The sequence below is a fragment of the Ambystoma mexicanum genome, chromosome 8, assembly GCF_040938575.1.
Source record: "Ambystoma mexicanum isolate Mex_15411 chromosome 8, UKY_AmexF1_1, whole genome shotgun sequence".
NCBI lineage: Eukaryota > Metazoa > Chordata > Amphibia > Caudata > Ambystomatidae > Ambystoma > Ambystoma mexicanum.
The window spans coordinates 1,739,706,386-1,739,720,524 of record NC_090929.1 but is presented as its reverse complement, the minus strand read 5'-3'; the positions used below and the strand labels follow the sequence as shown (position 1 = coordinate 1,739,720,524).

The 14,139-nt window shown below is 47.6% G+C and overlaps 1 protein-coding gene across 1 annotated transcript in view; it reads right to left on the bottom strand.

The window, feature by feature from the left end:
* Positions 1 to 2,652: 2,652 nt before the first annotated feature.
* Positions 2,653 to 14,139, bottom strand: part of LOC138473498 (vomeronasal type-2 receptor 116-like) — a 75,197-nt gene continuing 63,710 nt past the window's right edge. Inside the window, exon 4 of the mRNA XM_069612137.1 lies at positions 2,653 to 3,554. Within this exon, the coding sequence (XP_069468238.1) occupies positions 2,653 to 3,554 (902 nt within the window). The remainder of the gene's footprint in view (positions 3,555 to 14,139) is intronic.

The following is a 14,139-nucleotide window of genomic DNA, read 5'->3' as shown; positions in this document are numbered from 1 at the left end:
TAACTGGGGAAGCATTTGCACAGTGTTAGGCAGAATCATATGCAGTACCCTTTGGGAACACCACACACAATTAAGACTACGAGTGCAAGTACAAATTCACCTTTGGTACAAGCCTGTACTACACAGTAAACTGGTAGCGATGGCTGAGCAGCCAGACTCAGGTCAAGAGTAAAGTGAGCAGTATCAACAGTTACACAAAGGACAGCAATTGCTATGGTTCAAACAAACACAGACTTAAGGTTTCTGAGTAAAAGAATATTCATTTATTTACACATCAGTTGTAAAACAGTTCACTAAGTAAAGCAGCAGAAAAATCACACTCTTAATGTACTACACAACACCCAATGAATTCTGGACAAGTTAGGCTCAAAATGAAGTATGAGCAAAATGGCACTCCAGCAATTAAATCTGGAAAGGCTTTCTACCATGAGGATTCAAATCAATAGGCCTGGGCCAATGTTAATGGTTCAGAGTATTTGCAGAGGATCACACAGTTCAGAGTAGTTCGCAGTTAAGTCTTTGCCAAGAGTTCAAAACTAGCAGTGTTTGCTTATAAAGCTCTAACATAGCAGATGGGCTGTTGTAAGTGTGTTTCTGGGAGTCTGTTATTTCAGTCAGAAGTGGTAATAGTTTTTCAAGCATTATGTTGCAAGTGTTTCTCGAAGGGGCTGCTGGGGCTTGTGGTATTGGTGTGTCTTGGGACTTGTTTTTGGGAATGGTGAAAGAGATGATGCGGTGATAAAACCAAGGCCATGTGGCGTTGGAAAGGATCTTGGTCTGGCAGTTGTGGACAGCCAGCCAGTCGAGTGCTCGACCTTTAAAATGAGTAGGGCTGGTAATGCAGTGAGTGAACCCAAGTGCTTCAATGGTGTTGGCGATGGTGGAGGCATAGTCATCATTAGGATTACAGAGACCTAAGTTTAGATCACCCAGCAGAATTATTTGTGAGGATGGCTTCGTGTTCGCTGATAGGAGTTGAGCCTTGACTTCTTCAAATGTTAGGCCTGCTCCAGGTGGTCTGTAGATTAGGTGGATGGTCACAGTGCTGGAGTGGGTTAGTAACAATTTAATGGAGAGTATTTCTCCTGAATGAAATGATTGGTTGGGAATTTCTCTAATTAAGATATGGTTTTTGGCAATGAAAGCCACTCCTCCACCTTTGGCGCCCTGTCTATCTGCTCTGAAGATAGTATAGTTATTGGGGATGGTCAGTGAGGGTCCAGCTGCAGCGTGGAGCCAAGTTTCAGTGATGGCTAGCAAGTGCAAATTATTAGTCATGATGAGGTCAGCGATGTCTAACGTGTGAGCTGGGAGAGATCTTGCATTAATGAGAGTGCCTTTGAGTGTTGGGGCTTCAGGGCTGTTGGAAACAACAGGTGTTGGCAGGGTAGTTGTGGTTGAAAGCCTAGGTGGGGGTGGGGAGATGTGGAGGTGGTCACTGTGTGGGTGCTAATAATTCTGGGAGTGTGACTACAAGGGTCTGGCTGATTGGGTGTGATGGATAAAGCTTCCCAGGTGGAAGGCATTGTATTGCGCTTGGTATCTATGTGATGTGGAGAGTGGAATCTTTTGGGGATAGGATGGGGTGCTCTTGAGTTGAGGTGTGTGTTTCTCCATATAATTGAGGGTGTTGTGGTTTGAGAGGGTGGTGTGGTTGTAGTTAGGTGTAGTGTGGGATCATGTTTGCCTGTGGATATGGCTGATAATGGCTAATAGGTGTGGTCTCTAATGTGTGATTAGTACTCATGAGGTTCTGTGTCTTGAGTTGGCCAGGCTTGTGCTTGTGGTCTCTGGGAGACAGAAGGTCATATGAGATGGTGAAATGTAAGGGCGGCAGAAAGTGGGTAGGGGGTATGGAATGATATTTTGGTAAATTGGTTGCCATACTGAGTGTAGTAGTATGTTTGCGGTTGATGTTCTTATGGTGGCATAGTATGCCTATCTATGCCCTTCACCCGACTGTCATGTATTTATCATGGTTGCTAGTCTGGATATCCAGCTTGAGATGGCTAGCAATGCCCTTCACCCGACTACCGGGTATTTATCCTGATTGCTTGTCTTTATATCCAGCTTGAGATGGCTAGCAATGCCCTACACCTGACTACCGGGTATTTATCATGATTGCTTGTCTTTATATCCAGCTTGAGATGGCTGCCAATGCCCTACACCCAAATATCATGTATTTATCACATTTGCTAGTCTGGATATCCAGCTTGAGATGGCTAGCAATGCCCTACACCCGACTACCGCGTATTTATCATGGTTGCTATTCTTTATATCCAGCTTGAGATGGCTAGCAATACCTCCACCCGACTATCATATATTTATCATGGTTGCTAGTATGGATATCCAGCTTGAGATGGCTAGCAATGCCCTACACCCAAATATCATGTATTTATCACATTTGCTAGTCTGGATATCAAGCTTGAGATGGCTAGCAATGCCCTTCACTCGACTATCATGTATTTATCATGGTTGCTAGTCTGGATATCCAGCTTGAGATGGCTAGCAATGCCCTTCACCTGGCTATCATGTATTTTTCATGGTTGCTAGTCTTTATGTTCAGCTTGAGATGACTAGCAATTCCCTACACCCGACTAGGGTTGCTAGTCTTTATAGCCGGTTTCAGATAGCTAGCAATGCCTTCACCTATCATTTATTCTGCATGGTTAAATGGTTGCTAATGTTAAGATCTGGCTTGAATAGAATGATGTAACATTTGGGGATGAATATACAGCCCAGCAGTCCAGCGCTGGAAGCCAAGATGGCGAAGACCTCCACAGCCACCATGTACCTGCCCTTAGTGCTGAGGTAGGCTGGGATGAAGGAGACCCAGACACTGCAGAAGACCAGCATGCTGAATGTGATGAGCTGGGCCTCGTTGAATCTATCAGGCAGGTTCCTGGCTAGGAAAGCCACCATGAAGCTGGCAAAGGCCAAGAGTCCCATGTAACCAATCACACTGTAGAAGGCAGTGACAGAGCCCTCAGCACACTGCAGGATCATCTTCCCAGTCTCAGACTGCATGTCAGTGTGAGGATGAGGAGGAGAGGTGAGCAGCCAAGAGAGGCAAATTACTACTTCCCCCAGTGTGCATAAGAGAACCATAGAGCCAGATACCCGGGACCCCAGCCATCGGCTCAAACTGCTCCCAGGCCTGGTGGCATTGAAGGCAATGACAACAGTGATGGTTTTTGCCAACACACAAGACACAGCAACAGTAAAAACAATCCCAAACGCAGCTTGTTGGATCAGGCATGCCCACTTAGCCGGACACCCAATGAATAAGAGGGAGCAGAGAAAGGCCAACATTAGGGAGACGAGGAGTGCTTCGCTCAGATCCCGGTTATTGGCCTTCACTATTGGTGTATCTCGATGTTGGAGAAATATTCCCAGCACGCCAGCCGTCGTTATAGTGAAGAGAATAGCCAGAAATGCCAAACTCCCACCAAGGCCATCACTGTATGAGAGATATGTTATGACCTTCTCCATGCAGGCATCTTTCCTTGCATTGGGCCACTGGTCCTCGGGACATTTCAAACAGTTCTCCATATCTGCAAGTAAAAATAACGCATGAGTGCTTTCAGGAATCATTTCTATCGGTTTAGGGATCCGAACTAGGCTGCAAAATGGCAGGTGTTGGAAGAGTATGAAACTGAGGACTGTTCTTTCATTGTTTATTTCGACAGATCAGACACTCATTTATTCAATCATTCGATCATTAGATAGACTTTTTTCGTGCAGCAGACATCACTCCTGGGAGCTAGGATTAACATTCATCATCAACATTATCACCATCAACATAACATATTTCAGTTAAAAACGTCAGAAATGCAAATACTAAAGATCAATAATTAACAGTTTTAAATACAAAAAGCCCCACTGGGAAATAGACTTACACTGCAGGAACAATACCTAAAATAGGGACCAGGAAGCCCTACCAGTAAATGAATTTACACTACAGGAACAAGACCTAAAATAGGGACCAATAAGCACTACTGGAAACTAGACGTACACTACAGGAAATAGACATAAAATAGGGACCAGAAAGCCCTACTGGGAAATGTACTCCCACTACAGGAAATAGACCTATAATGGGGACAAGGAAGTCCTACTGGGAAATAGAATTACACTACAGTAACGAGACCTAACACAGGGACCAAGGCGTCACACTGGTAAAAGGACTTACACTACAGGAACAAGACCTCAAATAGGGACCAGACGCCCTGCTGGGAAAGAGAATTACACTACAGGAATGAGACCTATAAATAGGAACCAGGAAGCCCTACTGGAAAAAAGACTTACACTACTGGAATTAGACCGAAAAGCGGGACAAGGGTGCCCTACTGGTAAATGGACTCACACTGTGTGGAATAGACCTAAAATAGGGACCAGGAAGTCCTAGTGGGAAATTGATTACACTACAGGAACGATACCTAAAATACGGACCAAGAAGCCCTACTGGTAGAAAGACTTACGCTACAGGAAGTAGACCTGAAATATAGACCAGGAAGCTTCACTGGGAAATAAACTCACACTACAAGAACGACCCCTAAAATAGGGACCAGGAAGTTCACTGAGAAATAGACTTACACTATAGAAACAAGACCTAAAATAGGGACCAGCAAGCACTACTGGGAAATAGACTTACACTACAGGAAATAGACCTTATACAGGGACCAGGAAGCCCTACTGGGAAAGAGAATTAATCTATGGGAAATAGACTTAAAATAGGGACCAGGAGGCCCTACTGGGAAATGTACTCACACTACAGGAAAAAGACCTAAGATAGCGACCAGTAAGACCTACTGGGAAATGGATTACACTACAAGAACAAGAATTAAAATAGGGACCAGTAAGCCGTATAGCAAAATGGACTTACATTACAGGAATGAGACCCAAATAGGGATCAGAAAGACCTACTGGGAAACAGACATACACTACATGAATCGGACCTAATATAGTGACTAGTAAGCCTTACTGGGAAATGGCTTTATCTTCAGGAACAAGACCTAAAATAGGGACAAGTAAGCCCTTCTGGGAAAAAGACTTACATTACAGGAGAGAGAACTAAAATAGGAGCAGAAAGCCCTATTGGGAACTGCACTTACACTACGGAAAATAAACCTGAAATAGGGACCCGAAAGCCTATTGGGAAATAGTTACACTACAGGAAATCGGCCAACAATGTGGACCAGGAAGCCCTACTGGGAAAGATGCTTACACTACAGGAAGGAGACATAAAATAGGGTCCAGGAACCTTTAATGAGAAATGGCCTTACTCTACAGGAAAAAGACCTGAAATAGGGACCAGGAAGCCCTATTGGGAATTGAACTTACACTATGGGAAATAGACCTAATATTGGGACCAGGAAGCTTCACTGGGAAATGGACTCACACTACAAGAACGAGACCTAAAATAGGGACCAGGAATTTTCACTTAGAAATAGACTTACACTACAGGAACAAGACCTAAAAAAGGGACTCGGGCGCCCTACCAGTTAATGGACTTACACTAAAATAGGGATCAGGAAGTCCTACTGGGAAATAGATGATCCCTATGGTAAATAGACCATAACTAGGGACCAAAAATCCCTACTGTGAAATAGACTTACACTTTGGGAAATAGACCTCAAGAGCAGAGAACTCCCTCTTGGCATTCAGAAAAAAAATGAAAACCTCTCTTTTCTACCTACACCCTCCCAAATTGCCCAGCCACACTGTCTATACTCTCTACTGCATGTACTTCTCACTTTCTCGGCCACTTCTGCGATCCCGCAGAGCTCTGTATATGTATGCATTACCTCATCTGTACAAAAAATGTAAATATTATTTTATTCCTGTAACTAAGCCTTTCTCTGTAAGAGGCCACAATGTCCCCGGGCTGTTTGCGTGCTATACAAATGTGAATAAATAAATAAATATGGACCAGGAAGGCACATTGGGAAATGGACATACACTACAGGAAATAGACATAAAATAGGGATCAGGAAACCCTACTGGTAAACAGACTCACACGTCAGGAAATAGGCATAAATAGGAACCAGGAAGCCCCACTGGGAAATAGACTTACACTACAGGAACAAGACCTGAAATAGGGACCAAGAACTGCTACTGGGAAATAGACTTACGCTATGGGAAATTGACCTAAATAGGGACCAGGAAGCCCCACTGGAAAATAGACTTACACTACAGGAACGAGACCTAAATAGGGACCAGGATGTCTTACTGGAAATGCATTTACACTACAGGAAATAGACCTAAAATAGGGACCAGGAAGCCCTACTGGGAAATAGACTTACACTACAGGAACGTGACCTAAATATAGACCAGGAAGCCCTACTGGGAAATGGACTTACACTACAGGATCGAAACCTAAAATAGGGACCAGGAAGCCCCACTGGGAAATAGACTTACACTACAGGAATGAGACCTAAATATAGACCAGGACGCCCTACCGGGAAATAGACATACACTACAGGAAATGGACCGAAATAGGGACCATGAAGCCCCAATGGGAAATAGACTCACACTACAGGAACAAGACCTAAATAGGGACAGGAAGCCCTACTGGGAAATAGATTTACACTACAGGAAATAGACCTAAATAGGGACCATGAAGCCCCACTGGGAAATAGACTTACACTACTGGAAATAGACCTAAATAGGGACCAGGAAGCCCTACTGGGAAATGGGTGTACACTATGGGAAATAGAGCTTAAATAGGGACCAGTAGGCCCTCTTCCTGCTCCCACCGGTGAGGCTAAAAAACCTTGGAGTTATCTTTGATGCCACACTTTCCTTCTCTCCTCACCTCTCTGACGTCTCTAAGAAGTCACACTACCAGCTGCACCTTCTTAGAGGTATTCTTCCTTTCCTCTCCTTCCCCCAGCCCCAGAAGCTCACCGTCTCCAGAGCTCTGGTTCTCTCTAGGCTGGACTACTGCAACAGACTCTTTCTAAATCTGCATGCCTCTACTCTCCGCCCTCTGCAACACATCCAAAACAGCACTGAGAGACTTGTCCTTGGCCTCAGGTCCAGGGAACGTATCTCTCCAGGACTGGAATCTCTGCACTGGCTCCCAGTGGCGGTGAGGATTAAGTTCAAAATCCTCTGCATTGTCCACAAGGCCTTCTGGGGCCACAATACCTCAACTCTCTCTTCCTAAATATCTTCCTTCTCGAGTTCTTCGGTCAACCGCCTCCAACTCCCTCAGGGTCAGTCGCTTCTCCAAGCAATGAGTTGGTGGTAGATCTCTTTATTCTGCAGGGGCCTCCCTCTGGAACAGCTTCTCTGCCTCTCTGAAACTTGAGGAGAAGCATCTCCAGTTCTGGAAGCACCTCAAGACCTTACCCTTTGCTTCTGCTTTATCTCCTGCTCTCCCCTGCTGATGTAATGGCTGAAACTGCACTGATTACCTGGCTACCCTCTGATCTCGGGCCCAGGCCCCCTCCCAACCAGTTGTAAATCTGCACTGCCCCCCTGGCAACGCTTGCACCCGGGGACTGTTTCTATATCCCTACAGACCCTACGAGCACTTGACACCCGATGTCTGCACTTACCCTTGCACTTGCCATCAGCTGGCTGCACTTTTATTTATTGTCTTTATTTATTTTACTGTTATCCTATGTACTGCACTGCCCCCTCCCACTTTCCCCCTGCACCTTTCCCTGTTCCGCCTCCCCTGCACTTGCGTGATCTGAATGTCACCTGGCCTAGTAAGATCATTGTCTCTGTCTTCCCTCTGTTGCCCTCCCTTGCCTCGTTGCACCTTTAAACACTTGTGTATAGGCGCATTATAAATGCCATTTCATATCATATCATATCATACCGGGAAATGGATTACACCACAGGAATGAGACCTAAAATAGGGACCAGGAAACCCTACTGGGAAATGTACTACACTACAGGAACGAGACCTAAAATAGGGACCTGGAAACACCACTGGAATATGAATTTACACTACAGTAAATAGACCTTAAATGGGGACCAGAAAGCCCTACTGGGAAATGGATTTACACTAGAGGAACAATACCTAAAATAGCGACATTATACGATTGAGACATTAAATAGGGATCAGGAAGTATTACTGGAAATAAATTTACACTATGGGAAGAATACATAAAATAGGGACCAGTAAGCCCTACTGGGAAATGGACTTATACTAGAGGAACAATACCTAAAATAGCAACACTATAGGATTGAGACATTAAATAGGGAACAGGAAGTATTACTGGAAATAAATTTACATTATGGGAAAATACATAAAATAGGGACCAGTAAGCCCTACTGGGAAATGGATTACACTGCAGAAAATAGATTGAAAATAAGGACCAGGAAACCCTACTGGGAAATAGACCTGAAAGAGGGACCAGGGTTCCTCACTGGGAAAGTAACTTACACTAAGGGAAATAGACCTTAATAAGGGACCAGGAAACCCTACTGGGAAATGTATTACACAACAGGAATGAGACCTAAAATAGGGACCTGGAAGCACCACTGCAAAAGTAAATTACACTACAGGAAATAGACCTTAATTAGGGGCCAGGAAATCCTACTGGGAAATGCATACTTGCCAACCCTACCGATTTAGGCGGTAGGATACTGCTTTTTAAGCAGTCCTACCGCCTCCCACTTTATTGGCAACAAATACAATTTTTTTGTTTTTTTTAACATTTTTTTTTCACGCACGCCAGCTTGGGGAGTCTTTCAAGGGCTCCCCCGACCTGACGTAGCGAGAGAAGGCGCGGCATGCAGTCTTTTGATGTCAAAAGGCACCCACGGCGGTGGGCTAAATGCGCCCCACGGCCGCGGGTGCCTTTGACAAAAGGCACCATTAGCCCCCCTCATGCCAGCTCGGGGGAGTCTTTCAAGGGCTGCCCCGAGCTGGCGTGGTGACAGAAGGCGTGGCAGGCACATCATTGCCATTGAATGCACCCGCGAAGGTGGGCTCATTCAATGACTATGGGCTGCTAACGCGCCCTATTCCTATCATTACCTCCTTGCCTGACTATTTTTGAAACTTTAAGATTCCTACAGATTCCTACAGATTTTTGGTCACAGAATGTTGGCATGCATGGAAATGGTCTCACACTAGAGGAACAAGACCTAAATTAGGGACCAGGGCGCCCTACTGGGAAATCGACTGAACACTATCTGAAATATACCTAAAATAAGGACTAGGAGGCACTACTGGGAAATAAACTTACACTACAGGAATGAGAACTAAAATAGTGACCAGGGCGCCCTACTGGTAAATGGACTTAAACTAAGTGAAATATACCTAAAATAACGACCAGGAAGCCCTACTAGGGAATTAACTTACACTATGGGAAATGGACCTAAATTAGGGACCTGGAAGCCCACTGGGAAATGGACTTACACTACAGGAAATAGACCTAAAATAGAGACCAGGGCGCCCCACTGGTAAATGGACTTACACTATGGGAAACCTACCTAAAATAGGGATCAGGAAGCCCTACTGGGACATGGACTTACACTACAGGAAGAAGACCTAAAATAGAGACCAGTAAGCCCTCCTGGGACATGGATTACACTACAGGATAGAGACCTACAGTAGGGACCAGGAAGGCCGACTGGGAAACAGACTTACACTACAGGAACAAGACCTAAAATAGGGACCAGAAAGCCCTACTGGGAAATGGACTTACACTATGGGATTGAGACATTAAATAGGGATCAGGAAGTACAACTGGAAATGAATTTACACTACAGGAAATAGACCGAAAATAAGGACCAGTAAGCCCTAATGTGAAATGGACTTACACTTCAGGAATGAGACCTAAAATCGGGATCAGGGGTCCCTACTGGGAAATCGACTTGCACTATGGGAAACAGACCTTAATTAGGGACGAGAGAGCTCTTCTGGGAAATCGACGTACACTATCTGAAATATACCTAAAATAAGGACTAGGCGACACTACTGGGAAATAAACTTACACTACAGGTAATAGACCTAAAATAGGGACTAGTAAGACCTACTGGGAAATGGACTTACACTACACGAAATAGACCTAATGTAGGGACTAGTAAGCCCTACTGGGACATGGATTACACTGCAGAAACGAAATCCAAAATAGGGACCAGGAAGGCCTACTGGGAAATGGACTTACACTAGAGGAACAAGACTAAAAATAGGTACCAGACTGGCCACCAGGGGGCGCACGGATGAAGGACACCTCCGTGTGAGCTCCGGACCCACGGGCCCTAAAAGTGATTTGAGCCCCCACTTTTGACCCCCCCGGTCCACAACAACGGCTGCCCAGGCAATGTGAATCGGCTCCCCATCTACCGAGCGAAATTCTGGAGAAAAACGCTCAAGGCAACACGGGGAAAAGACCATCAACCTGCGCCTCCCCCTCTTAGCCACAAATGCAGCATTTCAGGCGAGGGCCGAGGCCGCCTGACACCCGAGGCATCCAGCTCCTCCCATCACCCTCCTGCGGAGAGCGCAGGACGCGCTGCGGCTCCCCCAGCAGTCACTGCCTTGCTGCCTGTCCCACAGCCCCTGTGGGACAGCCGAACACCCGGAGAACGTTTCCATACTCTCGGTACGGCCGCCTGTGCAGCGCCGGCCTCAGGCGCCCCGCCACACGGAGACAAGGTAGATGGCTCCTCCTCCCCCTTGGAACAAGCATAAGCGCCCCGCGAGATCCGAGGCCCCATCTCCGCACAGGGCGCTCCCCCGGGGATCCGGAGTCAGGTGGTGGTGTGCCTGTCGTGAGGGAGGAGCGCCCCCTGCCCTCCACCCCACCAGAGGACCGGACCAGAATCACGGTGGCAGTGACGTGTAAGCCTGCACAAGCCCATCGCTGACCGCACCATCTGCTAAACCACACCTGAAGGTATGGCCCCCAGGGAAAGGGCACGCATGGACTGGACCCTGCCCACACCCCTGCCCTAGAAGGCCCTGAGGGCCCAAATGAATACTGTGCTGGGGGCATAAGGGAGGAGATTTCAACATACGGCTGTAGCCGTAGGCCCTGTCATACCTCCTGCACTTGGCACAATGCCAACCCATGCCCCAATCAATACCGCATATAGCCCCATGTGCCCTCAGCCTGCCCCCAATCATAAGCACCCTACAGCATGCCTAGGGGTGCGCTCCCCTTTCATCTACAAGGGAGCAGTGCCCAACTCAGTGTGGCTGACACGCTAGATACCCCCGGCCGAGGCACAACTTCCCCCAGGTGCCGCCGCAAGAGAATCAGCAACCTCCTGACTCCTCCCAGAGGGCAGCAACACACGTTTTTACCTGGGAGTGCCCTATACCAAGTCCAGACCCTATCCCCCCAACCACAGCACCTAAACAGTCAGTCCTGAACCTACTGCAAGCCCCTGAAGAACTTTTTGCGGTCTCTCTGCTGAGTTTACCACCAGGACCACAGCACTTAAGGCAAGGAGCTTGTGCCTGCACCAAAGACAACGCAGAGGGTTGGGCCCCCACCTTTGGGGCGTGTGCCCTCCTCTGTACAACCACCGGCCCCTCGCACTGACAAGATCCGGACAGGCGGGCCGGCGACGAAGGGAAACGGAACAGCCAACTGTGTCCCCACCTGAACTTTAACTCAAGCCAAAGCCCCCTGTTAAGGGTCCGATCCCACGCAACCCCATCAGTGGCTACACACGGGCCCGCACCAACACTGGAGCACCCTTGACATTGTATAAGGGCCAATGAACAGAAGCCAACTTGAACGGAGGGTAGGGCCCCTGGACTGAGGGCATGTGCCTCCTACCACCCATGGACTCCCGATCCACAGGACGCCCTGCACAACGTCCCACTACATACTTCTAGAACTGTACAATGCGGCAGTGCAGAGGGTAGGGCCCCCACTCCCGGGGCATGTGCCTCCTCGCACACCAGTACCAGATAAACACTAAGAGCAAATTGGCCAGATACGCATATACCACCCTCCCTCCGGAACCAAAGCCAAGACCCATAATGTCACTTGAAGCCTCGGAGACGGGAGCGGCGGGCACCAAGGGGGACATCGCTGCCCTCTTCAGTAAAATCCAAAACATGGGAGCCAACCTCGCAGCAGAATTGACAAAATGACCCAGAGAGCGGACAACATCGGGGGAGAGGCTGGAGGGCATCGAGAACAATCAAGCCTTGAGAGACACTCTGGAAGCCCAACTAGACCTCAGGATGCACAACATAGAGAAGAGGGAGGATGAAATCCGCCTTAAGATAGACAATTTAGAAAACAGAGAAAGAAGGAATAACCTACGGTTTTTTGGGATTCCGGAGGGCGAGGGGGAAACAGAAGAGGACCTCAAACAAACAATACACAATATCATTAAAATCCTAACAGCAGATGAGGACATTGATGAACTAAAATCCGAGAGGATACACAGAGCTGACGGCCCACCAGGTGGCCCGAGGTCCGTCCTTGCCAGATTCCACAGATACCAGGACAGAACACGGATACTCGTGAAAGCCAGAGCCGGGCGCTCCCTCACCCTCGGGGGGGGGCTTAAATCACCATCTATCAGGATATGTCCTCGCTCACCTTGGCCCTGAGATGCCTTTGTAGCCCCCTAACAAAATGGCTTGAAGACCAAGGCATGAGATATAGGTGGGGATATCCTTTCTCCCTTACGTTCGAACACGGAAGCAGAAAGATCCTGCTCCGCTCCGAAGAAGAAATTTGAGAATGTATTGCAGATCTCCTTGGGACAGGCCTGAGAGGTGGAGCACAAGAGGGCCCTGTGCAGGACAGACCGGGATGGGAGCTCCAGGGCCTGAGAAGGAAAAGAGCCAAGGGATCCAGAAAGTACAGACGACCCAACGACACACCAGACAGTAACAAATGACACTGCTCACTCAAGTCCCGTATCCCTGCGATGTCCACCTCGAAATTATTGACTTTGGACTTATCTACATTTCAGAACTCATAACACCCTCGCTGCTGGACCAGATTCAGGGTGTGTCCACTGCCCGGGCTGCAAGGACGAGTAGCCGACAGACGATGAACCCAGAAACCGCATGTATCACCACGTATGCTATTCTACAGTAAAAGCGGCTGTATACATCAAGTCCAACTCGGACGCCATCGATCCAGGATTCAGACCCTCATCGAAAGAGCGAAGAACGAAGAGACGAGACTGAGGGCAATGGGTATTATGTTTAATACCTTGGAAGGGAGGTGAGGGTGAAGGAAGGCAAAATATTTTACAGCCTCAGTCTGTTGGAGGCACTTACCAGGTTACTTTCACTGCGGCGACTTCTCGCGACGGGCGACACAACATGATGAGTGAATCCAAAGGGCACACCAATGATCTACGGACAAGACAATCCAAGTGACAGGCATGGCACATTCAAAATTGGCACACTGAACATCAAGGGGCTAAATTCTCCCACCAAAAGATCGCTAGTATACAGAGAGTTCAAGAGGGCAAAGCTTGACATACTTTATTTGACAAGAAACCCAATACACCAAAGGAGATGAGAAGAAAGTTCTATACACCAAAGCAAGCTCCGAATACTGGGGCTCAGGCCCTCTCAAGAAAGCTGGAGTTGGCATCTTAGTCAACAAAGCAATCTGGTTCGAACACTTAAAAACCTGGGCTGACATAAGTGGAAGAGCACTGGTTCTGGTCGGCAAAATACAAGGCACTATCATCACACTTGCGTCCATATATGCACCTAACACTGGACAGTCCAGGTTCCTACAACAAACAGTCGCTAAAGTTATGACGGAAGCGGAAGGCGAGGTGATCCTGGAGGCGACCTGAACTCGTGGAGGGATCCAGATCTGGATAGACAGGCAGGCAACCCACTTGCAGCCCCACCATCTGGCCCCGGTCGCTCACAAGTGACGGACATGAAGGAGGTCTACAGCCTCAAGGATGCATGGAGACACATGAACCTGAATCAAACAGGCTTCACCTTCTACTCTACACCGCACACAACATTCACCAGAATTGACTACATATATCTCACCCCTGAACTCACTGAGGCAATGGTCGAATCCAGCATATCTCCCGTAACATGGTCGGACCACGACATGGTCATAGTCACCGTCGACCGGATGGTTCTCCCCCAGAAGAGCTCCAAGTGGTGATGCAACAAGTCTCTCTTTAAAGACCCGACCGTTCGGGATCAACTTGAGCAGG